Raw genomic sequence first — 27,500 nt, forward strand, 5'->3', positions numbered from 1 at the left:
ATATCTAGGTAATGCAGGGCAGTTGCGTTTTCATGGGATTAACATCTATCTCTGCTTTAATAGTAAAACAGTAAGTAGGAAAATAAGGAACTTTTTTTTGCAAAGCACATAAACACCAAGAACTTTGTCTATAATAACCACAAAATGAGCAGTAATAATGTAAAGAGCTGGCAACAAATTAAACACTGACTAGGTGCTAGGACAACTTACATACAGAAAATACTTCACAGAATTACAGAACATACAGAAGTAATCTAGAGGATACGGTAATCTCCCCCAAAGAAACTCAACCTGCAAGAGATGCAGAGGGGACTGCAAGAGCAGAGAGTCACATGGTAGAAATCAATGCAACCTTAATAGCGTTAGCGTTATTTAAAAAGTTGATAAAGCTAGTGCAGAAGAAATACAAGAGAACCTTTCCTCACTGCCACTTATCTTTGATTAAGGCAGGGAGAAGTCAAGAGGACAAAGCAGACCTGGAACAGAAAATGGAGCTACATCCAATCCCCCCACTGCCTTCCTTCTCCCGATTTAGATTTCCTTTTGGTAATGCTGTCTGTAGATTCGTATTCAAGAATAGCAACCACTTCACTAGATTAAATCTGTTCATCTTTGAGCTTGTTTGGTGATCTCAGGTAACTTGCAATACTTGGGGAGTAACGCATCTGCAGAATAAAGAGTTAAGAATGCAGCATAATGTCTAACACTGATTTTATGTAGTAAAGGAAACTGGACTTGAAACCAGCATAGCACACAACTCATGTCTTTCATGATCTGAAGTGTTGCCTGCAGCACCAGTGGTTCCTCTCCCCCTAAGGTCCCTGCAACATCCCAGTGCACCTGGAGAAACTAGATGGCAACTGGGACAGAAATGAAGCCTTGCACTTCCCTCTCCTGCTTCCACTGCCTTGACTGCACTCACAGCACACACTGCTAATCCTTACAGTGCTCTGATTACTCTAGGGACAGATGTTTCAAAAAACCATCTAACACCTATAATAATCTGTTAGACAGTCAAGCAAACTGCTATGAACACTGAACAAGTACTTAACTATTTTACAGTTCCAGTATTAGAAAAAGTAAATCCTGATCTCTTGATACAAAGATCAGGTGTCCAAAGAAGAATAACTGATATCACAACAGTTTAGGTTCTTATGCACTTAGCTGCTACAATACTACACCTTGTGACACACCATGTCATTTCCACATACTGGATGGAAATGTGCACTTCTTCTCTGGATGTGTATGCTATAGAACAATAATTTTACATGATCCAAAATTCTCATGTAGCTGCACAAAACAAAAAGATATCAAATAGTCGATTAAAACAACTTTTTCAACAATGACTTCCAGAAGAGATTCAGAAGATTTTAAAAAGAGAAAGAAATTTAAAAAAATTACAATTAAATGCAAACACCGGGAAATGGTAGGTCTTCAGTTTTCCTTTTGAGGGTAAATGATTCTTTTTCTACTAAGCATAAGTAAATGATGCTTCAAAATAAACAACTCAATATTTACATCACAACTCACAAAACTTATGTAAACCCATTTAATGGTAATAAAAAAAACCTCACATAAATGAAAATAATGAGATGTTGTTCCCGACCATTTGTTAAGTAAATGTTTCCCAAATGTAAGACATAATCACAGCTCCCCACTTCTTGCTATCATCAGGCCTGACTACACTTCAGCATGTCAAAATGATGTATCTGGAAAATACAGAAGCTTCTGCTCTTCCTACATTCAGTTTAAAGATGTGTATGGGCAGTGATCTTAGCAGTTTTGCCACACACAGATTGATGGACAGATACAAGAAAGTAGTTGACAACCCTTCTTCACGGTATGAGCACTGCTTGTCCCCTGGGCTCTGCTGTAGGCAGGCTGATTTAGCCAGGTGAAAGCGCTCATGAGCCTGACTTTTTCTCCCAGGCAGCACTGCCCCTCTTCAGGAAAGCTGGGTGGGCAGCATCTCAGGGATGTTCTTACGAACAGAGCAAACTCAAGTGGCCACTGAAACACACACACACCATCCAAATCACAGAGCATAAAAAGGCCACCAGATAACTGCTTGCTATTGGCTGTGGCATGAGATGGGCTGTTTAAAAATAGCTCTACCTTTGGCACAGGGAGGAGAAATGCAACAGAACTTGTTTACAAAGTGAACAACATCTCCAGAGTAACAGAAGCTGACTGGCAATAACACGGATCACCTCATTCCCAGATGGAGCTCTGACACCACCAAAAGATGCAATCAGACCCTGTTCCAAAGAGCACAAGGAACAGAAACTCCCATGCTACCTCGAAAACAAGAAACCCTACTGGCACTGACAGCACAGTCCTAATGTAGGAGGTAACATTTTCTAGCAGAGAGCAAACCGTCTGGTCTAGTCATATTCCAATACTTCCCACAAAAAAAAAAAAAGCAAAACCTCTCAACATCTACTTCCCAAAGATAGGAAAAATACATAACTTAAAAATGTACAGGGAAACACACAGCAGAGAACTCACTATACCGCCCTGACCCTCCTCCGTTAAGTGTATGTAGGGGTCAGGTGTCTTCCAAACCCAGAAGCTTCTAGGGAAAAGGGAACATGAAGTTACAAACTATCAGTAGACAAGAGCCTAAAATCACAGAACACACTCAGTGAAATCTACTTTTCATAAATACTACCTATTACTTATGGCAATAATTCAGCTTACATGCCACAATATTAGTCTCTAAAGATTATTTCATAGTTGCAGTTATGATCTCAATTGAAAGCTCAAAGCCCTGCCTGGAAGGTAACTAGAGGCAAGGGGACCAGTAAAACCACATTACTCACATACACTGTCAAAACGTGAGGCACAAGAGATTTTGCTTCTATTCATATTTCTTATTTAGGTCTTTTGCTTTTCTATAGATCTAGAATCAGTCATTGTGTAAGCATAACAATTTAGAAGAGATTTTTCTAAGTTGACCCTTATAAAACAAGTTTAGCAAGATGGTATTATTTTAAATATTATTCATTAAATATGGCTTTCAGAAGTCATCCACTCTCCAAAACATTTTGCAGATAACAAGCTATAGAAGTTTCCTCCTATTCAGTTTCTTGTTCAATATATGAAAATTTTAAACCAAAACTACCCAGTAAAGATAAAGCAGCAACTTTATAATGCATGGGAGGAATTTAAATAAACTTATTACATGAATCATTGTATTAGCCTTACACAGACCAATCTTTTATTTAAAGGAAAGGAGATCTATATTTATCCAATGTGAAGACAGGGAAGTGGACAAGACTTGCCTGCTACAGGCAATGCACAGTTATTAGACAAATCACAGTTGTGCAAAAAGCTGTGATTAAAGCCCTCAGTGTTCATCTCCAGGAAGGTGGGAATCCAGCGCTGCAGCTCCCAGGATCTGCAGCCTGAAGCAGCAGCACTGGCCTCATCCCTTCCTGCCTCCTCTGTAGAGCAGCCCCACTCACAGTAGGTTCCGTGGCCACTCTGGCATCTGCACAAGCCTTTTCTTTTGGGGAGAAGGGTGCAGAGGAGTCATGCAAAGGGGAAGACAGACCTCTCTCCTCTCATGACTAGTTTGTCCCAGGGGTATCCTTTCCCTGATAAAGTCTTGCCTGTTCCTTGTTGGAGCGCTAAAGACACGACCTGAAGCCACAGAGCCTTTTAGAAAAATATCTCCTGCCCCTCCCCCACGCCCCCCTCCTTCTCAATCTGTTATTTAGCACCTATTTCGTGTTGTCACAAGAGCACCCCATTGTCCAGGTGGTTCTGCAGTGGCTGCTGCCATGGGCACAAAGCACAGCATAGAACCAAGGGCACAGTTAGCAACTTATGGAACTATATTGGTTGGAATATCATTCTATTTGCTGTAGCACTGGTCATACTTTTTTCCTCTGTTCTACCCCTAAGGCAATAACTTTTCTCTCCCGGAATATAAAACAACTTCCACAACCATGCACCTGGAAATTGAATATTTAATGAAACTTAACAAAAACTTCCTGCTCTAAATAGCATTTCCAGACCCAACAGACTACTTCACCCATCATTTTCGGCCCATACAGATGTCTGAGTAATCAGTCAAAAGCCTAACAAGTGCCATTAAAATGCTGATATCGAATGAGTGACAGTTGCCTTCCATTTGCAATATACTCTATAAATTACATGCTTTCTCTAACTTATCTGCAGAAGAAATGGCATGCTACTAAACCTAGTAAATCAGATTGTTTTTGTAAATTCAGTATTGGGATTGAATTTCAGCACAAATACAATTTCCCTACAAAGACGCGTTCTTTTTCCACTTTCCAGACAGATATGAAGCTATGGTAAAAGACTTGAATACTTCAAAGGCATTTACCTTCTTCGATTCAAACCATGCACTGCTATTTAAAAAGGAAGGATTTCAAATTTACAGATATTGATGTTTTCTACTTAAGTTCCTACTTAGATTCATCAAAAAAGAAATACTGCAGTTAACTCAAAATTTGATGATTTGAGACCCACCTACCAAAATTGGTTAGGATTTCCATGCCCCCTTCTTTTGCCTGTTTCTGATCTACTCAGGAATCAGCAAAGTCTCCATATTACCACACTGCTGATCTGTAGCTTTCTAAATAAAAAAAATGCTGAAAAATCAGCATTGAAGTGCTGCGGAATCACAGTGTTCCTAGAGAGGACCAACACTTTCATTGTTTTTAATAAGTCTTAAGGTCAACCTCTTTTTGAAAGAAATGAGAAAAGAAGTCTTGTGAAACAATAGGTAAAGAGACTGCCATAACTGCTAGTATTTTCTTTATCTTCTGCTTGGGCTATCTGAAAATTAAATCTCAGGAGAAGTGATTTTGGAAGTTTTAAAATAAACGTAAATGCAGCAAGGCTTAATGCAATTAAACAAGATGATTACTACAACAATAGGACTAATCCTGAGAAGTCATGACTTGAGGTTGTTTGCACTTTCACAGAGTTCTTCACTCATATTTAGTTCAGCAGCAAGAGTAATTTTATCTGCCAGTATTGAAATTTGGTACAATGCTAACATAAGATCCGCCTGCCTTTACTAATGCTAACATGCCTTCTTCCCATACCTCGCATAAGTTCCTTCGTGAACTTGTTGCCTTCTCTGGGGGAAGGACAGAGGCCAGGCTGGTAGGACAAGGTGAAAACAAGTTATAAATACTACCCTGGATTGGCCTGTTAACCACAAAAGCACCTCTTCATACCTGTTCCTAGGGCTTCCCCAGGAGGCACGTCAGCAAAGAGAGCAACAAGTAGTCAAAGTCAATGAAAAGCTCAGAAAGCAAAAACCTTCTCTTTCCCTTCCTTCCTGAAGTAATAGGAATAAATGAAACTCCCATGAGAGCGCTCCTATAGCCCTTCCTCAAGCCAAGGACTCCTTCCTTCAAGAGACTGATTCAAGACAGAGTATTAAAGCCTGGTTATACAGCATAAATTTTACACTGACATGCACTGCTTTCCAATCTTCTTTCACAAAATGCAATAGAACAACAGTGTAGCCTCTGGACAGATCAATACAACAGAAAAGGCATTACAACAGAGGTGTGATGACAAAAGGACCAGAACAATAGAAAGGTGCTATAAAGGAAGAAAATTACTCACTCGTATCATAAGATTCTGAATTCACACAAGAAAGCTTCACCAAGGAGAGGTCTCCAGAAAGAGAACCTTCCCCAATGGCAGTCAGCCCTTAAATGGGGGGGGGGGTCTAAGAGAGGTGCAGGCAGGCTCCTCCCCTTCCAGTCATACACATGAATTGCCTTCACCTGTGCTCCCAGGGCTGACCGGGTCCTTTCCCCAGGTGCTCAATCAGTGGTTCAGGCCGTGACTCAGCAGTTCCCATACAAACAGCAACAATGACAGAATTAAGTATTTGTGAAATAGAAAAGCTTGAAGTAGTGTTTCTTTGAGAAGCAAAATGTGAGAATTCCTGTCCTAAATGAACATTCTGTTGGCTCACCGACAACATCAAACTTGATTTCACTTAGAGATGTTTTACACCAAAGTTAATAGCTAACTTAAATAGAAATACTGTTGATTTATACCACTGGGGCAGTGGAACCGGCTGGGAGAGGTAGTGATGACTGCTGAAGCCAGCCACGGGCACTGCAATTGAGGAAATTCAAGTGCTTTATTGGTTTCCTGTCCCTGGTAATTTTAAGAGGAGAGAGGAAAGGAATTTATGTTACTGTTACAGAGAGGTTATCAAGAAGGTCACTGCGCATTCTGTGTGCACACTTGCTGCTCCTGTCCCACTACCTCGGTGGTGGAGTCACAGCCGTGACTCACCTCATGATGCATCAGTGTGAAATGTAAGGACTAGCAGTCGCTTTTTAAATATCTGTGAGGCAATTCAGCCGCATCCACAGCAAGTACCCACGTGCAGAGATGCAGTTCACTGCATCCATCTAACACCTGCATTTTACTATTAAGTGGGGCACAAAAGAGGTGAGTGGTTTACCTGCACACATCATGGGAATCGGTGTCACAGGTACAAGTAAATAACAAAGGAATGCTGGCCTGCACCTATAAACACTAGGAGTATTCCCATTTCTTCATTCCTTGAATCTCCAAAGTGCCTTAATCTTCAGAATTCTTTCCATTTTGTCACTACCAGCTACCCCCATACAGTGAGACCACTTAAATCAATAGCAAATGATTCAAAAATGTTCTCCCTGACTCATTTCCCTTAATGAGACAATCAGTCTTATCCGGAGCAGTACGCCAGAGTTAAACAAACACAGCTATTGACAGCAACTAAATAACAGCACACATTGTAAACAGATTTATTTTCCTCTGGATTCTTCTTATAAATAAGCAAGTGCTTGTTGCTTTTCTTGGTAAGATACAGATGCCACTGTCACTGCGTTATGCTGCAGGATGTGCACGGAGGCACTGCTTTCACTGCCCTCAATAGGATACTCAAGGGTAAGCCTGGTTGGTAACTCAGTCAGTCCTTATAGGGTCTGCAGAGCACAGAAGTCTGATATGAGCAGGCGTTTTGACCTTCTGAAAAGGGTTCTTAGTGTACACAACTCACTAAATGGGAAACTGCATTTATGCAGCAGAAGAACGTAACAGTCTCAAGAAGCAATATCATGACAGCAAAAGGCAGCCCTCAGAGAGCAGAAAATTGATTAAGCATCTCAGATTAATAACAAGCAAACAAAAAAGATTACAACTCATGATGGCAAGTTTTCTTGAGGGTGACATATTTTGGTGCGTAAGAGAAGAGCTGGGAGGTCACACGTGGCCATTTATTGATTTGCTTAAGTGAGGAATGTGCTTTATTGGGCAACTTGCTGTCTGCATTCAGATTAATGCTAATTTAACCCAAGATGTTACTAGCTTTGTTTACACAAAAGGGCAGGAGGGTTCCATGGCACCTGTTTCCAGTGCACGTACCAGGAGGTGTGCCAGGGAATGGGAATTATACCATGTCTCTATGGCGTTCACTACATTCATTATCCTTGAAAAAGAGCAAGCATACAGTGCTTTCACATTGCTCAGGTGTGTCGAGGCACAACAGTGACATTAAACAGATTGATAACACAACACAAAGAACATCTCCCAAAAGGCTTGATATGTGCTTGGCAGCCCCAGCAAAGCTTCTCACTCATTGATCATCTCACAGGATAGATACCAGTGAGCATTCTTGAAGGCAATATGGAAAAGGTCTAAGCTTTGCCCTAGGGGCCTATGGTACACACGGAGTGAGAATGGCCATCGCTACCCATTGACCTCTGGCACCAGGGGCAGCTGGATTGCAGTAATGTACGGGGCTTATAGCTTTGTGGTTATTTATGCCCCACGTGCTAAAGACCAGTTCTTTTGGTAGGATGCATTTGTTGAGTGTCAGGCTGACTGACTTGTTCTGCAATCAGCAGCACAGAAGAGGAAATCCCTGACTAACTGATTAGCAGTTTTCCCTTCCTGCACACCACAGGCTTACTTACCTCATTATGGTGGAGGTTCTGAATCCCAGAGACAGGCAGGCAATGCTGCACGAGCTGTTCTGCCTTCAGTGAGCCAAGTACATTGAAGTACCTAATCTCAGAAGTGTTAGCAATACGGTAGTACTTTGCTTCCAGAGCACTTTACAGCTGCAGAAATCAAAACACTTCACAAAGACGCACGTTATAAAACCCTTAGCTCTTTGGGAGCCTGGGGATAAATTAGCATCTTTCTGAGCAAATGCTCTTGTATTTTTAGGCTGACTTCCACAGACCTGTGCAATTTGAAAAAGCATAGCTCACGGTCATGACTTCTGTGAAGATACCTCGTTTTTGCTTTTCTGACCTCTAAGTAAAAGGAGTCTCTGCTTCTTTGCTTTATAGCTCATTTTATTCAACTAAAGGAAATGCGGTATGCAAGTAGTGGAGCGTACTTCATCTAATAATCTCCATTTAAAGAGTGGTAATGAACGTGGGCACCTCCTATGTCCCTGGTATACTGTTTATGAGCAACATTTAGAGTTACTCACAAACTGGCAGCATAAGAAAGACCTCCTGGCTCATAGAAAGGAGCGTTAGAGTAGCAAAATCAACTCTGAGTGTATGGTTGTGAAGAGCAAGTTCGACAGTATCTGCCAACATTTGTTGAGCTGATTTGATTTTGTCTTGGTGGCCACACCCTTCCTCGTGCACCACAGTTCCAGAAAAAGGAAGGCAAGAAAAGCAGCAGGGCCTCAACAAGAAACGCAGGCAGGGAGATGTTCCTGCAGCAACCAGCTGGTGGAGAATAGCATCAATACCAAATTTGCCTGCATTGCTGCTTGAGAAATGAACTATCTTTTGTTGTATGTTTGTGCTGCACTTAGTACAACAGGCTCCTGGTCCACTCCTGCTCTTCTCAACCATACACAAATCCAAATTAGAAGCAAATGACACACTGTCCTGAATTTCCTTTCTTTTCTATTCCCGGAATGCCTGCCTCCATCTCCTACCCCTCTGCACAACAGAGCTGTGCTGCTCCCTCACAACATTTACTTTCTTGGGTGTTTTAGACAAATCCTCTACTCTTCAGATGTTTGTATCTTTCAATCACAAATCATGGATTTGTGCAAACTTCTCAATACAGTCAAGCCACAATGTTAAGTAGGATCTTTAAAAGTTGTCATAATGTTTCTCGCTGTTATTACTACTAATGAACTGTAATGAAGTCTTTTCTAAAATTGTCCTACTGACAAGTCATTTACATGCATATCCTTCTCCATACAAGATAACAATTCAGCATCTGCTTTTAGAGATGTCTTGCAAAATATGCTGGTCAACAAACCTGGTACATGTACAAGCGTCTTCTTTGGCAGAGGTCCTTCAAAGTCCCCTGTTCTTTGCATATACAGATGGTATAGATGAAATTAAGATTCTGAGTGGCAGTGGCAACAGAATACTAATTGTACCAGGAAATTTAAAAGGTGGCAATTACAGTGTACTGGAACTTAACCCTTAACAAACAAAGCACTCTGAACATATAACGTCAGTATTTTGAGAACATTTTCTTCTAATGTATTTTAAACAAGGGAGCTATATCTGCTGGTAGAGCAGCAAATCCTGCCAATACAACTTGAAACAAGCAGCCTCGCAAGGGCCCAGCAGAAGCCTGCTGTGTGACGCAGTTGGGATGAGACCTCAGACAATGTAGGGGAGAAAGGCTGCAGGAAACAAAATACCAGTCTTGAGGGGGCTTGGAGAGATGGCTTAGCAGATGTTTAATTTCTGGGATTCGGAGCCCTTGCGTGACTGTACAGAGAAGCCTGGCTTTTCTCTTCATGTCCTGCAGCACTACGTCTGGTAAAAAAATAATAGCATGTCTGATTAGAGTGGCTTACAGCATACATTAGAAAGTGCTCCCAAGGCAGACCAGTCTTTCTTTTCACATCAGCTTATCACCATAGAAGTGACTGGGGAGAGACCTAGAATGGTCTGAAGTTCTGCTGAGCCAAACAGGGAATGTGAGAACAAAAGCAATATAATTTTCAAGAGAGGATGAGAGAGAGCCCAGCATACACAGATAAACGGTTACTCTATTGGCAGAGTGCAATAACAAACAGTTAAGTACCAGAGTTTGTAATTTCCCTTTCAATTAGGAAAAGGAGTAAATGTCATAAGCAGCTCTCTACTCCCACACAAACTGCCGGTGCCCTGAGTTGTACATTTCTCTGAACAACCAACATTTCTGAACAGATAAGGTATCTGAGTGCTCAGTCAAAGGATGATCTTCGGAGTCTTCTCCAACCAAAATGATTGTATTATCTCTTCACGATATTTAAAACAAAATTCTACCTCCCTCATCAGGGCTTCATCTGCAGCCAGAGGAATTATGCACCAAGGGCTATTGCAGTGCTCCTTCCACTGACCCAAATTCACTTCTGGAATGTGTGTTGATTATCTGTTCAGGTGCTCAACCATTTACAAAACTACTTACGCTTATGTAGATATTTCTGCTTCACTCTCCGCCAAGCTTAGATCCATGTTTTTCTACAGGATGGAATATATATAATCTCTCTCTTGCAACCTTCCACCTTGTAGAAAAACACTAAAAATGACTAAAATATATCAACGGAACTGAGGTTTAAATCACACCAGGAAAAAAAAAAAAAACACAACAAACCTAAACCAGGCAATCAGTAAGTAAGTTACTCCACTCATTTCATATTCATTTCACTCATTTTCGGACATTCAGAGTTTGAAAAAACAAAGAGAAGCAGTAGCCGGACTGCTTTTGCCCAGCGCATACAGGGGAAGCAAAGAATGAGGACTGCCAGTCAGAACAGATGTCGAATGGTTCCTTGAACTCTTCTACCTCCTATTCTCCTCCGCTGTATTTCCTCAAGCAGCAGCTATTACTCAGTGGTACGCTCTGTACTTTTATCACCCCACAGAACCTCAAGGGTTCAGGTTCTGGCTCACAGTACACAGCGCTGATCAGATATCTGCAGCTGGGCCAAAGGAAAAGCCTGCTTCCAAACCCCAAACACACATTCACACAGAGCTTAACAGTTCTGCAGGAGAACAGAATAAACTCTCTCTACCTTAATTCCAGACATGAGAAGAAACATATGGTATTTGAAATAAATGAGAGCTTCCAGACCTGTAACAGGAGTAATACTGATGACCAACAGCCATGAATATCTGTGACCAGCATCTTTAGTAACAAAGACACAAAGTATGATGGAATCAATTTCATTACTAGAAAAAATATAAGCGTAATATATACTAAAAGAAAGCAATACAGTTTCATTTCCAGATCCCAGCCTGAATATGAGAATCTGAGAGGCATTAAGGATAGGCACACTGATAAGAAAATATTGAGAATGAAAAAGATAAAATCACACTGTGTCATTTTTTAATGTTTAATTCAACATATGGAAGGGGTAGATCTGAACGAACTTCTGCAAGATATTGATTAAGAAAAATATACAGGCCACTGAGCCTACCCCACTCTCTAGACTGAGAATTATCATAATCTAGGATTGCCTCCTGGGTCTTCTGTTTGGTTGGTTTTTTGTTTTGTTTTGTTTTGTTTTTTGTTCATACTGAATTTGCTGGCTATCAGCTGAATTAGGTTCCAAGCCAAACATTTTGGAGCTTCACTTTACCGAAATCATACACACAACCTTATTTGCTTTGTCTGCTCATCACTCTCCTGCGGCACTTGAAATTGCCAGTTGGGTTGCTTCATGCATCTTAGAGCTCCTGCTAAGAAGTGACCACTTGAGACAAATGGTTTTTCTTTGAATGAGGCTAAAAGAACAAAGCCATCACATGGTTTCCTTGAAGCAAAGTTAAGGCATATACCTGGGGAGCTGGAGCAAATGCTGGAGCAAATGCTGGAAAGCTACAAAGAGTAATGCCAGACTTCACCATCACAGCCCTGTGATGTGACATGGGGGGACATACCTTGGGGGACATGGGCCCCAAGCATGACATGTAAAAGGGACGCAGAGAGAGACACAGACAAACCAGTGAGAGCAGTGATGAGGGACTGCATTACTAAATGACAACATCTTACCAGTATTTCTGCACTAGAACGTGACAAAGCTATGTGTGCAAATGTGACCAATTTAACAGATAAGTATTTAATGAAGCCAGAAGGAATCCAAGATCTTACTTCTGAAGCCTTCCAACCACTGTCTAGCTGCTGAGGTTTCTCTGATATTCTTTTTAAATACCACACTCAGCATGGGATTACCTGTTCTGAAGAGAACCTTAATCTGAGCCAAAAATGACAATGGATGGATGGATGGAACAGTAACAACAGTTCACCTCTAGCCTCACACTGCTGGAAGGGAGTTCATTCTTTCCTCTTCTTGCAGAGGAAAAACTCAAAGCAATTGGAAAATACATCACCTCCCTCTGTATTTCCACCTCATAATCAAAATCTAGTACGTGGATAAACAACGGATACATCTTACTGTTATGATTTGGCTTAGAGAGCAGTAGATGTAAGGCAAAATTTGGCAATGCAATTCTTGGAAAAAGGAATAATCAGCTTTTCCAACGACTGTTGGTACCACCAAGAGGAAAAGGTTCTCTGCTTGCTAACTGCCAGGTAGCTATGTAGGCTAAATAAACGTTGACACGACTTAAAAAATTCACCGAATAACAGTGGCAATTGCATGAATTCACATCTGCATTTAAACCTGAGTGCAAACTGAAGCATTGCTAACAGAAAAAAATAGACCAAATGTGATGCTAATGCCCTACCCTTGGCAAATTCAAACAGTGGCAGAGAGATTTTTCTATTTACTTGGCAAGTGGACATTATACTTCTTGACACTGGCTGTAAATCAAGTGAAAAAAATAATAATTGGATAAGTAGCAAATTTAAGTAAGACTGCTGTGTTAAAGGACACATGCTGAGCAAGTGATGGATTTCATTGCTAAAAAGATTGGAGGCTCTTAATGGATTGTTAAAGTGCTCTTACGGAAATGGCTTCTAGGTCCACCCCCTAGAGAGATGTAAGGACACTACAGCTTACATACCAATCTGACCCTCACGGGTGTGGGCACACATGCACACAGTGCTCACATACGATAGAAATGTGCTGTAATGAACATTAGAGTGCACACTCTTTGAAAAGATAAGCCTGCCTGCTAAGTACCTTACATGAAATGAGTTAGTAGTCTCAGACAACTGTACATATATATCTATATGGATATGACTTTAAGTAATTGAGTTTGATTTCAGTCTTAGAATGGGATCACACACCACAAGATGATGTCTACTGATATCCTGACTTGCATGATACCATGCGGCTTTCTAAAGCTGGCAATCCACTTTCTTTTCCATCTTCCATTTCAGCAGTAAAGTCCTGACAAGTCTTGCTGACAGACCTAGCTGATGATCTTTAAAAACAGAAAAGACTACACAGATGTATAAAATTTATAGGTAAGATGACTCTAGGGGAAAAAAAATGCACATTTAATAACTGCATAATTGAGAGAAGCTCCTGCTGAGTGCCAGGTACCTGGTTTTGTCTGCTAGCCCATATTCCAAAAAGGGCTAGGTTGCAAGTACCAGATGCAAGACATCAGACTTTTTTTTGTGGATGCAAGTTATTTTTAGGAACACTTCAAAGTTCAAGAACAGTGATACATTTCTGAATCTATCTCCATGTTTGGTACTGCAACTGTAAGGCCTCTGTAGGGTGGTCAAATATGGAGTGCTCCCAATGTGCCCAGATCTCCTCTGTCACCCTTTGAAGTGGTCACAGTCAAGAAACAAAGGAAGGGCAGCTTGGAGAAAGCTATAATCACTTCAGTGCTACTGTCAGTAGAACCGGGAATTTATTTCCCCACTAGATTTCTCTGACCACATATTAAAGTCAAAGTTTGTTGGTTTTTCTCCCCCAGCGCTAAGCTTTGTTCTAATTTCAGGTTTTTCATGACCAGTCAATGTTAGGATGTCCCCATTCAGAAAGGAAATCTCCACACTGTCTGTGTTTCAAGTGAACCACATTTTTTCATATCTTATCAATTTTTTTCTTATTCATCCTCTTTAAAGAATGAAGATAACTTCAGACACTACAGTAAAATCTTTCCATATATCAAAGAATGTTTATAAACAAGAATATTATGCATTACAGTTACTCAGCCCAAGTCACGAATAACTGTTGCACTATTTCCTTTTTTCCCAACCATAGTATGGTGATGTTTTCCAACTACCCATACAGTATTCCCTTCATTAGCAGTCTTAACAGCTCCATCCCATCACTGACACAGGAATTATATAAATCTGTACAAGAATAAGATTACATTCTGTGTTCAACAGGAGACCTTTGAAAGCCAATATCTTCAGGAAAAAAAAAAGGGGGGGGAGGGGGGACGACACATTCCAGCAACAGGGACTTGCAATGTTAGTAGCAATACAAGTAAACTTCACTGTTTGTATTTTTCTTTCCTTCTTCCCTGTCCTACGAGGTAAAAAAAGCCACAAAGCTTACAGTCATCTGCCAAAACTAGTTCTAACTTTCCAAGACCACCTTGCCGCTGCTAGCTTCTCACTGAAGAGTGGGTAATTTGCAACAACAACCAGTTCCAGGAGCTCCGCATCCAGCAGAACATATTACCCAGGCAGAGACCAGCCGTGGTAGCTGTCTGCAGACAAAGATTACAGGAAGCAGGGATTGCTCTGTCTGCTTGGCAGCTTCACATAACACCTTCTGACAGCAGCCTTATTCCCTCTGCCAAGCACTGCGAAACAGTATATCGGGAGTTTGCAGTGCAAGGTTACAAAATAAAAGAGCAAAACAAAACAGCAGTCTTCAGTTGCTGCTTCGGTTTCTTTGAGCTTTCATCCTCCCACAGCACTGCTTCAGCCAGTCTGTGAAACATACATGTCAAAATAAATATTTAAATACAACCATCTTCATTAATGTGGCAATTGTAGTTACACTTAAAGGATCACAGGCTCAAAATTCACAGGACTTCAGGCACTGAACTTTTTGTAATAGGTTATTATCACTCACTGGGAACGCTAAGTTGCTGTGTAGCAGCCAAACTTAAGTTTACGAGACAGTCTAAAACTGAATGCTAATGATTCATTAGCATTCAGTACCCACAGGAACTGTGATTTTTCTGAACTGCAACTCAAAGCTACAAATGTTTACCAGCAGCTCTCATATTTTTACGTTTCTCATATTTCTTTAAGAATGTCTCACTCAAAGGTTCTTCAATTTTCATTTGATATTCAGAAAATTCTGTTCCTTCAGAAAGAGTTAATGTTAAATCACTTGGATACATTTTCCTGTGCAAGGACAGGTTTACCTGTTCTGTAAAATGATGTCAAATTTTAGGCTCCTAAATTTTGTTTTAAGCCCGTGAGGTTGCCTACTTCTCAAAGGCGTTACCAATATGTACAGCTATTACAGACATCAGTAGGATTTGCATCAGCTAGTATCTCTTGAAAGCTGACTACTGTGGCAAAATTCTCCATACGCTGCATGTGTGTCAATACAAAGAGCGAAATAGAAATGTCTTTCAAAATGGAAGGTCTGTTTGAACCCTCAGGTAGCACATATCAGTTTGGAGAAAACGCAATCTGCACCCAAATCTCCTCTTACTGTTCTCACCTGTGTTCTGATATTGCACGCTTAAATTTCACCAAGCTCTCTGAGCACTTTCAGTGAAAAATGGATTTTTGGTTCATTTCTTACTAATCACAGAACAGTCTGGGTTGAAAGGGACTTTAAAGCCCGTGTAGTCCAACCTCCTGCCACTGGCAGGGCTGCCCCCCAGCAGATCAAGTTGCCCAGAGCCCTGCCAAACCTGGCCTTGAGCAACTCCAGGGATGGAGTATCCAGAGTTTCTCTGGGCCCATACCTCACCGATCTGAGTAAAGAATTTCTGCCTAATGTATAATCTAAACCTACCCTCTTTTACTTTAAAGCCAGTATCCTTGTCCTACCACTCCACTCCTCGATAAAGAGTCCTTCCCTACTTTTCCTGTAGCCTTCCTTTAAATACAGGAAGGGGGATGTTTGATTCATTCCGTACTAATGAACATTATTATATTTTTCACTGGCTGAATATGCAACATTTTAAGTTCAGAACAAAAAGGGACATGAAAGCCAAAGATATTTTAAAAATATTCTAATGCTAATGTTGTAACATGGATCAAACACTTTAATCTGCTGTGGATTTAATTAATTTATCTTGTATTAGTGACCTGCACAGTCATGTTGCGTTGCAAGCCATGAATACTACAAGTATCCCTTGCTGAAAATCACAGGAGAGCCAGTCTGAAAATCTCCAGGGACAAAACTTGTGTAAGCTCTCCAGGTACCAGTCCTTTACTACTCACACATTTGTCCGTATATTTCCAGCAGTGCATAAGAAAACCAAACAACTCAGTCTGAGTCCTGTTTACATAAGTACAGGCAATAAAATACTTGTGAATACCTGCTGGATAGTTTGGGGCTACATGGATGAACAACAATAATAATAATGTCACCAAAGATTAAAGATGCCAGAGGAGCACAAATCATTCGCTCTAAATAATTTTTGAAGCCTTTCTATTTGTGTTTTCCTGAAGTGGTGATACTGTAGCAATTCCTCAACAAAAGGACTCTGCAAAAATGGCCTCATCTCTGTTCCTGTACACATTTAGGACTACCTCTCTTTTCTTGTATCAGAAAAATTGCCATAGGAATAAGCATGGGTTCGACTTGCGGCTTCTAGTCCACCAGAAACATCCTATGGTGTTGCAGAAAGCAATCGATGTCCAGATGACTGTCTGCTCTCCCCTGTACTGACAGACAGGCTGATGATGCCTGGAGGCAGCACAGTTTGCTCAGTCTGGTCTTCCTCATATGCTAGTGTAGCTGTTTAAAAAGTGTAGAAGCAGAGCAAGAAAAGAAACTGAGAATACTCAAGCTACTATATAGTAAGCTTAAGAAAGGCAGAAAACCAGGCTGAAAAATATTGAGCTGGTCTCATGCATAGAAGTGGGATGCCCTTTGGGGGCTCTGGTTATGAGCAATCATTATACTGGTGATGAATGGGCAGAATCATTGGCGTACAGAACAGTGAATCATGAGAAAACAAAAAGCAGGCACACAATTCCCATTAAGGCTCTAGCATAACAACTCATACATAGTACTGCCTCTAAATTTCTTTGCTTTGATGGGTTTTAGTCTACCACTATTAATGTACTATCATTTTGTGGGTTTAACCGAAGCAAAATATTTTGTATGTTTCAACACACTGTCGACATCTAATTTTAGCTCCATATTATACAATATTGCTTTTTTCCTTTTCTCCAAACAAATACATGACTCATTTTATACTCCATGGACATGCAAATGAATATTGCATTCTATCATAACAGCCTGTAGATTTTTGTAAAAGAAATAATAGGGAGTGTTTTCAAATGACTACAGCCACAGAATTTATCCTTCCCACTCCAAGCATGCTGACACCTGGGTTCCCTGGCAGTGCCCGGTGTTCTCTTGCTGGTACCTCAAAGTAAGCTCTTCTTTCATCTCCTGATGGATCTTTTGGTTTACTAACAGCTTTCAAAAGCCTAGTTTGTGCCTGAACAAAATTGTGAATGGAAAAGCAAATAATTCATCGCAATCATCCTATTATTTTATTGGGTACAATAAATATAAAACGTAAGTCTTTTATGAACCTATGTAATTTTTATCATCAAGCAACTTTGATATTGTGATAAAAAATAAAATAATATTAATAATAAAAAAAAGCATCAACCTGTTTCCATCACCCACAACTCATGTATTTTGTGGACTTCTAAGCTGCCCTGTTCAGTTTTATCATTTGCTTATAATAAAGGCAGATGCTCTATATAGAGCTTTGAGGTAATTTTGACATAATTCTGGAAGAACAAAAATGACTTAAAGGCACCATAAGGCTCAGATGGCAAGGACAGATTAAAAATTAACAGCAAAAGTTTGGCACGTATCGCTGCAAACAAAAGTTAAACAACAGATCATTCCCTAGAATGAAGGCAAATGGTTTACAAATGCTTAATTGAAAATTAGAACAATTCAGAAATGTTCCTAACAGTATAGCCTGTTAGCTCCAAAATCTGTTCCAAATGACCGCTTGATAAATGAACTTTGTAGGTGACAGAGGAGTTATTTCCCCTTTGCGTTAAACACAATAGTCAGCAACTTCCCTCCACTCCAAATGTTTTCCTGAAAGTCCTCACGGACAGATTAACTTCAACTGCTGTTGAAATGCGTTTAATGACAGCTTCCCTTGCTTGACTTTAGTAGACGCCTCAGACCATCTCACCATGCCCTGCCAACTGAAGAGTACAAAGCAGAGAAGTTCTGAATGTGTATGCTACTTCTGGTGTTAAAAGTCAGTGCTCAGCTCTTCTGTTATGTGGAGCACTGCTCTACTACTCAGACCAACATACTGATTTGCACAGGGACGATACAAAGAGAACTGCTGTTCGTGTAACTGGAGACCACTTCTGCAAGTGTCCGTGTGTATGTAAAGCAAAAAAATTGAAAAATTGAAAACTGAAATCAAAGGATTTGAAAATCACTTTATTTCTGCTTTGCCAAGCTGATGTAGAATGCACAGTTCTATTGAAGCTGCGTCGTACAGGATATTACATGAGTTACAGAGAAACTTTGCTGTAGATGAACATGGAATACACACATCTAACAGCCGCTGTTATGTTGTTTTAATTTACTTCAGAGAATTTCACATGATTACAGGAAAATTTGGGAAGAGACATAAATCTCCAGCACGACCTTCTGTTCAGGCCAGGCCCAGCTGCAAGGTCAGAGCAGGTTACTTGGGGCTTTGCTCCTTGGGGTCTTGCAGACCTTCAAGGACAAGACACAACCTCTCTGGTCAATCTGTTTGTTGCCTGCTTGTCCTCATGGGGAAAAGGTTTTAAGCAAAACTTGGAGAGATGTCACTTCCTATACAAAATCTGCATCAGAAGGCATTTGTGTAGATTTATTTCATGAGAGCTGGGTTTTTCTTCATTTATTTACCAGTTGATCTCCACAGGGTAGTTTCGGTACTAAGCAGCTCTGCCAGGTTAAAATGAGGTCAGGCTCTGCTGACGAACAAGTGGCTGAAATAGTCCTGCACTTCAGTCCAAAATAGGTCATTTACAAACGCTTCCCCATTTTTAGCTCAAGCTAAAGTGAAACAGAAGGTTTTCAGCATTTCGAAGGCTGAAATTTTCTTAGCACATTGTAAAAATGGTAGTATAAGTTGGCAAGCAGGGCAAGAAAGAGGCAATTAGCAAGAAATTTGAGCCAAGGATTTCCGAGTGAAAGGTGGGCCTATGCTTAACTTAAACATCACTATGGCTCTGAAATTTCTGTTCTCTCTGGAGAGATGGGCACCTCACAGATAACCTGTCCATTCTGACACACAACACATGCTTACCTCCACACAGCAATTTTAAGCTGCCATGCTATAATGACCATAGTTTGCCACTGCTTTTCTTTTTTCCCCCACCAAATATTACAGCATAAGCCCTGTGCCAAGAGGAATGCATCATTCAACAGAGCTACTGGAAAGCTGAGCAACTGTACTGAGGACAACAAATTTAGTTATTTCAATGACAGTGGGTTTAACATCCCTGTCCTGGTCCCTTTCCCAGAAGAAAACCTTCCCCCAAACATTTGATTAGTTACAGTTGCCGGTTGCATACTCTGCAGTTTATGAAAAAGTTGTTCTACTTGTTAAGCCAGAGTGATTTCACATGGTATTGTCTGCTTAATGTAATTTCATGGAAACATATCTAAAATCTACTTGGAGCTAAGCTGGGATGCATCACTAAACATATCAGCCTTCAAAAGATGCAACAGTTTAGAGCAAGTCTGTTTTCTGCAGTGAACATTATCTTCAACTACTGTGAGCAGAAGTATATTCTCTCAAACATCAGACTGGCATATCAGTCTGCTGAAATATCATTTCCATGTTAGGCATCACTATTGCTCAACCATAAGGCACAGGGCAGTCGTTAATAAGGTTTGTGGCCTTCCCGCACATATTTGTTTTGGAGCAAAATATGTCCAGAATGGCGTCAGTCATTTGTGGTCTCTTTCTGGATACAATCAGAAAAAAGCGGCTGTTTTGATGAAAAAAACAAAGGGAAATGAATGAGCCCCTAGACTGGTCCCACTAAAAGGGTTTGTATCACAGTACTGAGGAATTTATTGGAGGCAAAGTTCTGGGTCAACACAGCAACTTTCTCTTCTCCAGAGAGAGCACTTGCTGTCACCTTGCAGCACTGACAACTTCAGGAGGTTGTGGCATGGGTAACACAAGGTTTTTCTGTTAGAGAAAGGCATGAATTCGGTGTGGGAGTTGCTCTGCACACCATCAGCGTTAGGAATTTCCTGTGCTAATAACTGAAGAGGGAGCTGGAGAGCAAAAAGATTCCTCACTGCACAGTTAAAAAAAAAAACAAACAAACAAGGCGTAATGTTTCATTAATAACTTCTTACATTAAATGTATTCACTGTCTTGGTTCTTATTGTTGACTCTAGTTACTCATTCAGCAAACTCATTATAAAGCCTACAGATTCCAAGAGATGTTAACCTGCCACGAACAATGACTTTCCAGACTCTCTTTTTGTAGACATGTCATTAACATGGTAACAATTCAAAATATTTTCTTCATAAATTTTGCAAAGCTTTGGCAAAATAAATAACTATGATGGGCTCTTTTGTTCTGCATATCAGAAAAGGATAATATGAAATCCTTTTGTATTAGCTTATAGTCAGCTCTTGTCAGTCATTTTTCTACAATGAGGGAGAGGATCCTGGAAGGGCAGGAGGGTTAAAAATCAATCTGGATTCTTCAGATTGCTGCCATCTCTCTGAACACTTAGTTTTCTTCACTGTGTCTTTTAGAAATCATTAGACATTTTGCAAAGGTAAAGAGCTGAAATACATGGAGTATCCACCTATCCAGAGTGAGGCTGAGGAAGAAAGGAGAATTCATGCATCCATGCAAAAGCCACAAGTTTCAGACACTATTGTTGTTATGCTCTGTTCATTTTAAATTGTTTTACTCTTTTGTTAGATGTCCTTTAAACTACCTTTTTCCCTACAACACTATACTACTTGCATATCAATGGTGAATTGTATATTGTGCCTTTGGCATGAAACGAACTTTGACTTTTTTCTCCAGTGAGTGATAAAACTCTGCTGATACTGAATAACATAAAAAATGCATTTTATTACCAGCCTTACTGCTTGCCATTAGTTCTGTTATTGCTGTAATGGCAATTTATAGACCTGTGGTCCCAGTTATAGACCAGATCAGTAGCCTACTTAATAAGCCAAATACACAAGAAAGCACATAGTTAAGGCTAAACACTTTGATTTAAGCTAGACATGAACACCCATTTCAGACAGTTCTTGTTGGAACCAGATGATCTTAAAGGTCCCTTCCAACCCAAACCATTCTACGATTCTACAGTATGTAAGACGAGGCATCTCTGAAAGCAAAAGCAAATCAGGTAGATCCAGACATCAAAATATATGCACAGAAGGAAACTTCAAGGATAGTGCAAATACTGTCGAACCACAAAATTTTCACCTGACCATTTCATATTGGCATTAACATACAGACTTCCCATTTCAAATGCTCAGCCCTTTCTCATATGTAACCTTGCTCTTGCTTACATGCATGAAAAAGTGTAGGAAAATGGATGTGGGGACTGACTCACCTACACTCCCCTGACCTAGTCTAGCACAACTACAGAAAGTGCTGCTGTTGCCTTGGCTATTAGATTCCTATTCAAACATTTTCAGAGATCTGTAGATGTTAAATGATAAAATTCCCAAAGGTTTTGACAACTCAAAAGACCACCATTTTTTCTTCTCTTCTGTGTTTGCAACTCTTCATACAACAGCATCTTCTCAGGCTTTGGAATTCACCTTTACCATAACATTCTTCACCTCTTCCTATTACCATTCCCCTTTCAGATATCAGTTTGCTATGTGCAGAAAAGGCTACAGCTTTCAGACTTCCTTTTGTGCAGAAGCACAACCGCATTGCACAGTTCTGACTGGCAGGTCACACACTGATTTTAAGCTGCAGCTCAAGGCAACTTGTGTATCCAGTGCCTCTGGTCTCTCTGTGTTCTCTGTTTTGATTTAACATTTGTTTCTCGTTGGCCCGTTCAATTAATCTTGTTGCTGTTAAACATAGAAGCCTTTCTATCTGCAAATCCCGCCATCTGGAACTGTCTTCTACTTACGTTTCAGCAAATCACATGCTTTTAGATATCTAGAAGCCTAACTTGTCTCTACTGGCTAAAAAATAAATGTCTCTCTTTATTAACTACCACTGCATCTAGGGCTGGTCCATCACGCCCAGATAAACTCCTAAACTGCTGCCATGAACAAACCCATCCCTCCTCAACTTCAGAGAGGCAGACTCTTTCAGATTGGGTTCGTCTCTTTTTCTTTTTCTTTTCTTTTTTTTTCTTTTTCTTTTTTTTTTTTTGTTAAAACAATCCATGTGACAAAATCATGAGGCATCTGGGGATACAGTCTGCATGAAAGCTTTTACACAAAACAAAGCTGTCTTATTTTCTTAACTGGCCAGTATTGCCTGTTCCTGGAATTACTTGTGATAAAATAAACAGCCTCCAAATAAACAGCAAAAGTCAGTTTTTTGTCTCGTCTACTCTGAAAACATTTGCTTGAAATAGAGCAATTAGGAATTTGTCAAACAAATGATGACAGCTGATAACTGCTGCTGATATACAGCCTGGCATTACTCTCATATTTTAGAATCAAAAAATAGACAGTAGCGTACATATATTTCAACACTTCGTGCATTACTAGCTCTCTCTTTCAAAACTCAATATGCTATCAGAATTTAAACTGAACAGACCTCGCTTTCTAACATCACTCTGTAAACATGGCATTATAATAATTCAGAACATAGCACCAACTCCTGAATAGATAACAGCATAACCTTAGGAAGGCAACAAAAGATGCAGAAGAGGATCTACGGTTGAAATTCTTAAGTGGTGAAGTATGAGTGCATCAGGTCAAAGATTTTTACTCAGAGTCACAGCTGAAGAGTTAATTTCAAAGAGTATCAACTGCCCAAAGAGTTAGGAACTGATAGCCATGAAGTGTGCTTGATACAGGTATGACTAGTGGTCAAAGAGAAACTACAGCAGCTTTACGAAAGTAATGGAAAAGTAAAGAGTACTGAGCTTTTCTGTTAGTTCACAGAGAAAACACTTTCATTTTATGCTATTCTATTCTATGTTGTTCTCCAGCTGAGCAGGCCATCAACTGCGGGACCACTTTAAACCACTGCCATGGAGAGAGGCTCATGTGTGAGTGATTGCCCTGTGTAGCCCCAGCAGGATAAAAACTAAAAATTATAATGAGAGAAAAGAAGTTCTACCATCTCCTGTCCCAGATGCTGGGTGCAAGTCAAGCTGCTCCATCCTGGTTGGCCTTGCTAAGTGACCTCTATAGGCAAAGCTCCTTGTGCAAACATGCGGGGTGCTCTGGCTGAGATGTGATCCAGAAAGACTGCAGAAACTTCCCACCTCCGTGCATGGGTTCTTCTGGGCAAGCTGAACTTGCTGCATCTTCTTCACTCGTAAAAGCTGCAGTCATTTGATGAAGTTCAGGTAATAATTTGATTTCCCCTACTGTTATGATATCATAAGAATGGCTAAGAAATCACATTAAAAGATGTATTTTCTACTTCAGTTGTGCATATTTTTTTATCTTGTCTGTGTAAATCATGGAATGTATGAGCATTGGGCAGAACATGACTACCTCCAGTCTCAAGCCCAGAAACTAGCAGTGGGAAAATAAATGTGAAAAAAATCTAAGTATCTTTTCCACTAAAGGAATGAGACAACTTAGGAGAGCACAAACAGAATAAATCTGTTACTTTTGCCCTTCAGGGTACATAAGTAATCGTTAAAATACGCAATTAGAGAAAGAACCTAAAAGCAGTATAGGTTTTAAGATGGAAAATTCCTCATGGGATAAACAGGAAGAAAAAAACAACAAAGCATCAATTTAAAGCGAATCACAGCCTGAGCTAAAAGAGAGAGAGAACAGTACGTAGGAGGACAGCAAGTAGCTGCCGAGTCATGGTAAATTACAGGACAAGACAGGCACTTTTATTAACCCCTGACCTAAAGCACTGCCTATTGGATACGTGAACATCTGTACTGCAGTAGACACTTTCTACCTAGGCACGTAAATCTTAGTGCAACTGCCATCAGAAATCTCAGCCTGCAGTAGGCTACAAAATGCAAGCGTTAAGCCTTCTTTATGAATCATTGTACAGTGCATGTGCAAACAGTCTTACACATTTTACATTGATTCTAAATTTCTTCGACATCACAAGACGATCTGTTCCTGTAAGGCTCTGGGAGCTATAACTGTGTATTTGGTACATTTGTGTATGCTTTTTGAAATTAGCCTGAAAAATAGATTTCATGTCCTTTTCCCCTTTCAAACTGCCATTTGTAGATAAAATGTTGCCACTGGCTGAGATACAAAAATATAACCCTGACTTTCCCTTGCTTGCAAGTACCGTCCTGACCCATGACGCAGCTATTCCTCATAAGGAAGAAAATCTCATCTCAATCTCCATCTCTGTGTAGGAAGAAGTGGTCCATAATTAGATGTGAAATGGGCAAAGAAATGAATTAATGTCACTAGAACTGCACAGAAGAAGAGAAATGAATTAACATCACGAGTATTTGCTGCTCTCGGGGCAGCAAATTGCAGACTGGCTAAATGCATATAAAGAGACAATGTATTACAAAAGATAGCTGATTGGCTATTCTTGGCTGCCAAAAAGCTTTCAGGATGCACTGAAAGAAAATTCATGCAGCCAGAATACATGATTTCTGTTGCTGATAAGAACAAAGGAAAGGAATTACTCCATCCCTCTCAATTCTTGATGATCACAAAAGGTTCTGGTGCTAAAAACAAAGACGAAATCACAGTGAATCTGATTAAAAGACAGGTGAAATTAGGCAGTTGCATCCACTTAAAGGAAGACATGTTCTTTGTTGACTTAACTATTACTTTAAAATGTGTATTTTAAAACACTTTGCTTGGGCTTCATAGTATTGTTGCTTATGGATTTTCTCCAAATTCAGATGAACACATCTTATGTTCAGTCTTTGTCCACTTGCTGCGTATAAAAAGGTTATTTCAATAATCTCACTGAAAAGACATTGCAGCCTGTTAGGAACACACCTAAGGAAAGCAATTATTACTACTATATTACTACATTTTAGCCAAAGATTTAAGTTTTAAGTCATTCTTAAACAATACAAATTTTACTTGAGTCTTGTTTGAGCTATTTGTTTCCACCCACAGTGCAGTATGAAAAGCTGCCTGACAGTGGCTCCACATCCAACTTTGGAAATCCTACATGAAAAGAAGGAAAAAAAAAAAAAAAAAGAACGGGATGAATACTGCATTTCCAGAAATCAATAGAAACTCTGGATTTAAATTTTAGAGCCCCTCCTACCAGAGCCTGAAGAAAACCGTGGTATTTGATTTAAGCCTTGCACTTGCACCACATGAGCATGCTGCTGGTGAGTTCCAGCAATGGCATGTGAGGTGCTTGAGCTGGGCCAGCCAGCAGGACCCCAAGTGCATGGGCTGAGTACAGTGGGATTGAGTCCAGACCTGGTGGCACTCTGGACACAGCAGCTTCTCCACCCTGTAGCCACCTGATCACAACAAATGATTTCTTCAAAGAACATAAATAAATATTGCTATAAGCAACACATTTACTTTAATGCATCTTTCCTCCAGGAACCACAAAGCGCTTAACCCAGAAGTTACCCACCCCAGGGCTGGAGCCCAGATTGTACCAGATCCTAATACCATCAGGAAACATTTCTTTTGGGTGAGAGGTACTTCAGTAGCATCACCACCTACTGCTTTAGTAGAACTACTCTGTCTTCCTTCAAACTGGCAGTTAGACACAGTCCTTGTGTTTTTAATAATGATAAAACAGCTCAAGTCTCATATTTGGCTTCAAGGCTGTTGACTAAGTTGAACGTAAAGGCTATTTTACTAGAACTGATAACAGCAGGGAATAAGAGTTACCTCTCAGTAACATCTGGGAATACATTAATACTTTGGGTTTCACTCTGTTCTTGCAGTGGTAAAATTCAGCTGAAGCTACAGGGCTATAAAAGCAAGTAAAATCATTTGTCTGTGTTGCTAAACATGTTTATTCCCTTAGGCCACCTAAGCTGTAAAGCTAAAGGGACATTTGCTTCATGATTCCCAGAAATCATAGTTCATTTCAGCAAAGTGATTAAGGCTCCAGAACTATTTGGACACCAGTTTCCTGCCCATTTTTATATGCAGGAGATGCAATTTGTTCTCAATTATTTTTCCTCATGCCCGGAGAGAATCTGATCTAAACGAAGTGATTGTTCTCCAGCATATTATTGACCAGTGCGCTTTCTAGCCAGCCAACCACTGGCACAAAAAGAACATTTTCTTGATGACTAACATTTGATGACCTTGAAATAAACCTGCAGCAACTAGTGCGAAGTCTGGGAAGATCAAAGAACCAATTCAGGTTTGTATTCACTCAAGTGCTGTTCTGTCTGGCACTGTGTGGGATGATGCTACAAGAACTGCATATTACTGTAACATTCAGTAATGGACCTGCAGAGTCCAGTAAACAAAAAGAATTGTTCTGCACTGAGTGCTGTATCTGTGGCATTAAACTGCCAGAAATCCCCAGAGAACAAAAGCTGCACTTTGCACATCCAGGTAAGCTCCCTTCTGCAATCTCCAATGATCTAGAGCCACTACACCTGTGCATATTAGGGAATGGTGGGGACTGTGCAGGTACCATGTCACCTATCAATGAGAATCAATTCCTGCCAGCATGAAGCTCCACGGAGCTGCTATGCAGCAGCTTAGTTAGTGTAAGGTTTGAAGAACACGCTAACTCATTCAAAATGCCAGGAGGTTTTAGGAAAGCAGTGCAAAGCTGAAGTCAGGCCCACTTGTAGATTTAAAACATTCTTATTTATGAAGCTTTGCTAATGATAGCTGGTATCAAAGACCTCAAATTTATGTTTCAGGCAGGAGATTCTGCATTCTGCAAGAAACTCTCTTAAAAATACCTTGCTGGGAAACTGCTTAGCCAGGACTGCAGAGATAAGTGATCTCCCTGTAAATCACCAAATGAACTGTTTACAATGCCCTGTTTTCCCTTTCAGTTGCATTTGCTTACTTTACCAGTAAGCTATGACATGCCAGAAATATCACTATAAAATGATTTGTAATTGCTGAAATGTGCTGGAAATCACAGTGGGCTGTGTTATATGTTGTGAAGAGCACGGAGCACAACTTGTGTGTTGGAAAAGCAACAGGTCTTGAAAAACCGTTGGCAGTACCAGTGGGAAGCAAGACCTGGGGGATCAGAACACAGCGCATTACCTGGCATGTGAGAAAGTAAGGCACTGCTCTGCTGACATGGGATAAGCAGGCACAGCA

At 40.3% G+C, this 27,500-nt stretch overlaps 1 protein-coding gene across 14 annotated transcripts in view; it reads right to left on the reverse strand.

Annotated features, from left to right (window-relative positions):
- RGS6 (regulator of G protein signaling 6) overlaps positions 1-27,500 on the reverse strand; it is a 234,561-nt gene that overhangs the window by 115,321 nt on the left and 91,740 nt on the right. For 2 of the 14 annotated variants that reach the window (XM_046941387.1, XM_040700592.2), the window contains exon 1: positions 5,614-5,680. The exons of the other annotated variants lie outside the window; for them this stretch is intronic. In XM_046941387.1, the coding sequence (XP_046797343.1) occupies positions 5,614-5,622 (9 nt within the window). In that variant the 5' untranslated portion in view covers positions 5,623-5,680. Of the gene's footprint in view, positions 1-5,613; positions 5,681-27,500 lie in introns of those variants that run through there. 14 annotated transcript variants of the gene reach the window in all.

The sequence above is a fragment of the Gallus gallus genome, chromosome 5 (assembly GCF_016699485.2).
Source record: "Gallus gallus isolate bGalGal1 chromosome 5, bGalGal1.mat.broiler.GRCg7b, whole genome shotgun sequence".
Classification (NCBI taxonomy): Eukaryota; Metazoa; Chordata; class Aves; order Galliformes; family Phasianidae; genus Gallus; species Gallus gallus.